Raw genomic sequence first — 3,371 nt, 5'->3', positions numbered from 1 at the left:
CATGACTGTAAATATCACTTGCATTCATGTAGAACATTATACTATAAACCATTCTGAGCGAACTGAGTGGAGGGAGGATGGGCAAGGAAGGGGATGAACAGGAACTGACGCATGTGTGAAAGCAGGGTTTTTCTGCATTTTTTCTCTGTGAGACATGGAAACAGATGTCTGTATGTTAGTGCGTTTATTGTCCGTCTGAAAAGGATCAAAATGTCTGAGGTTCTGTAAACCTTACAGTACTTTATCATGTAAGTTTGTGTTTTAAATATAAAGTCAACTTGTGAGTTTTTGTGTGATTATACCAATTTTTCGAGGAAAACTAAATCTGATAGTGATACTGATTAAATGTGTCCAGTCGTGTGATTATGACGACGATGATTAAGATCATGTTTTTTATTAGTAGGGTTATTACTATAATTATTAAATTGGTCTACACTGATTACTCTGCTGAGAGGATTGGTTAGTAGTAGGTTAGAGAGTTTAATAAACTTTCTGTTTGTGTTCATTGAGCGTTTGAGTTTGACAGATCATTTTGAGTCTGAAATCAACCAAAGGTTCAGATAATAGTTTGATGATTCTTATTGGACATTTTATTGTGTAAGATCCACTTGTTGAGTCTTTAAAGGTGCAGTGTGTAATATTTAGGAGGATCTATTGACAAACATGCAATATAATATACATAACTATGTTTTCAGAGGTGTTTAATGAACCATTATGTTGTTATTGATTTAGAATGAGCAAATCATATCTACATACACCGCCATCATGTTTGTACAGTAGCCCTTAAAGGACAGAGTGCGTTTCGTCACTATGTTGTTCTTGCGAATAAAACACTGACAATGATGAACAAGTAACAATAATATTCGCAATAACATGTCGATTTATTGAATAATTAAGTAAATATAAGTCCTTAATTTACTTTTTTAAAGAATCTCTGCTGTCTCAGACTACGATATCTTTACCTGTGTCGGCCACCGTAGCTTCTCTAAAGGGAGGGGTGAGCGGGGCACTGAGCCATTTGTTGCAATTTTCAACCTGACTGCTAGAGGCTGCTAAAATGTACACACTGCACCTTTAAATAAAAGTGAACCGAAGGTTCAGATTCTTGTTTTGTGACCAGTATTTTTCCCCTCAGGAAACATTTTATCACTGTATAAATGTCTGTGTGATGTGTGCCTTTACGTCACATTAGTGCTGGGAGAAACTAACCTTTTCAAAGCTTCCAATCCCTTGAACCAATTGCTTCGCAAAATGATCCACTGTTTCGAAGCGCTCGAAACATCACACGCCGGTGATGCCTGCTGGTCAAAACTGTGTAAATACAACAAAAACTCAGGCTAAAACATGCATAAAAACTGCTTTTTGCAAACCCAATGCAAATGCTTTTTTTGAAAGTATAATATAATATTAAATGCAATCAAAATAATGAAATACCATTAAATATGGAAGCGTCTGTGTATTATGTTTTTAAAATAATTATTATTAAGTTGCAGGGCTTATTTTGTTTGTTTTATGGAGAGCTTAAACAGGCCAGTAAGAGACTACAACTCATCCTTTTAATTACACAAATGTCTCGTTAAAAATGTCTACAAATTGATGAAACTGATCCGAGATCCGAGATCAATAGTTCACCGCTGGGAGGCGAGCTCAATGAACTCGCATGAATCAAGAAGTCACAGAGATCGCCCCCAAAGGCAAACTATTGAAATTTCGAAACGTTTCGAAACAGTTATGATGTAACGAAGCCTCGTTTACTGAAATCACGAGACTTTGGCAGTTTGATACGCTCTCCGAACCACTGTTTTGAAACAACTGATTCACAAAAGTTTCGAAGCTTCATGAAGCAGTGTTTCAAAAGCGGCCATCACTATGAAACATAACAGCTGTTCTGTATTTTCATCAGGTTCAGATGCTTCAATCTTCTGATTCTGCTGTTTTGCCTCATCTATCATAGCGGTCAGTATATTTTATGTAACCATTTTTTATTTTTTAAAACCTCCTGGTAGATTTATTGTAGTTGATTGTTTCTCTGTTGCATCACTTGGCCAAGTGACTTGAGTTGATGTACTGTATGTGGACTGATTTGTGGACTGATGGACGGACATTTCTCAGTATATTACATTATTACAAATCCAGACTTGTATATGCACTTCAATGCAATTCATTTACTAATAAACATTGTACAGGAAATCACTACAAACGCATGGACACGTCTCATCAACATTTGAAATGTTAAATGTGGTACTGCTGCAAATACAATGTGCTGTTATTGCCCTCATTTTTTAATCCAACTTTAAACAAAACAAAATCTGGTTGCTGTTATGTATAAGTCAGTTTGAAAATATGTGTGCCTATTTTGAAGAGCAAAATGGCAGAACAAATTAAGCCTTAAACCAACAACCTTAAACTCGACATTTCTGATGCTAAACTCCACCATCAGTTTACAGCTGTTCAATCCACCTGGATGTGTGATAACACGTTTTGAGCAAAACACAAGCTGACTAAAATGATTCTATTAGAGTCTTTTATGATGATCTTGATTGGAGAGAATAAACAGAAAAAATGTTCAGTACTGATACTTTGTACTGAAAGAATATATACTGTCTGTATTTGCAGGAACCGGCTCTGTAGGAACATCTGAACATCTGTCAGGAGAAAAGGGAGGCAACGTCACCCTAACATGTGAATTTGGGGACAGTGAGATCCTTGGTATTGATTTATTCAGTCGGTCAAACCCCATCTCTGTTTGTCAGGAGAAAAACTGTAGCGGACGAATATTTAAAAAAAGAGACTGCGATGTCATCATCAAGGATCTCGTCTTCAGTGATGCTGGGAAATACATTTTGAAAGTCTACTATAATACTCAGAAGACACAAATCAGGGAGTACCATCTTCATATTCATGGTAAAGTCAAAACTGATTGAACCATCAGCATGTGCTTATTTGCATACTTACATTTGGTCGTTCAATACTTGTATGTGCTTATGGCCTTGATTTATTGACACCATTATAATAACGATTAATGTATTTCTGTTTCTCCTCAGATGAGATTATTGTGAAGAAAGGCAAACCACTGAAGTTAGATGTTCTGTTGTCCAATGCTGATAAAGTGGAGAAAAACTCCAGTGAAGGGTGGAAGGAGATCTGGAACCGAACTAGTGGGGTCCAGGATGATCATCTGTCTGACCGTGATGGGAACCTGACCATTAAAGCATTTATGGACAGTGACACAGGAACATACAGAGTTCTGGACTTTGAAAATAACACCTTGATCACAGTCACAATCACAGGTGAGAGGAACTCAGTGGATGTTTAGAAATATTATTTTTAAAGTATTTGGACAGCTGAGGTTTATTCATCATGATTTGAAC

General features: G+C 36.6%; 1 protein-coding gene across 1 annotated transcript in view; it reads left to right on the top strand.

Annotated features, from left to right (window-relative positions):
• LOC107571579 (uncharacterized) overlaps window positions 1–3,371 on the top strand; it is a 56,098-nt gene that overhangs the window by 12,335 nt on the left and 40,392 nt on the right. The window contains exons 2-4 of the mRNA XM_016257913.1: window positions 1,904–1,956; window positions 2,617–2,904; window positions 3,045–3,290. Of these exons, the coding sequence (XP_016113399.1) occupies window positions 1,904–1,956; window positions 2,617–2,904; window positions 3,045–3,290 (587 nt within the window). The remainder of the gene's footprint in view (window positions 1–1,903; window positions 1,957–2,616; window positions 2,905–3,044; window positions 3,291–3,371) is intronic.

Source organism: Sinocyclocheilus grahami, unplaced genomic scaffold (genome assembly GCF_001515645.1).
Source record: "Sinocyclocheilus grahami isolate Dianchi unplaced genomic scaffold, SAMN03320097.WGS_v1.1 scaffold1615.1, whole genome shotgun sequence".
NCBI classification, from domain to species: domain Eukaryota; kingdom Metazoa; phylum Chordata; class Actinopteri; order Cypriniformes; family Cyprinidae; genus Sinocyclocheilus; species Sinocyclocheilus grahami.
The sequence above is the reverse complement of the archived record's forward strand: the minus strand, read 5'-3'. Positions and strand labels throughout refer to the sequence as shown.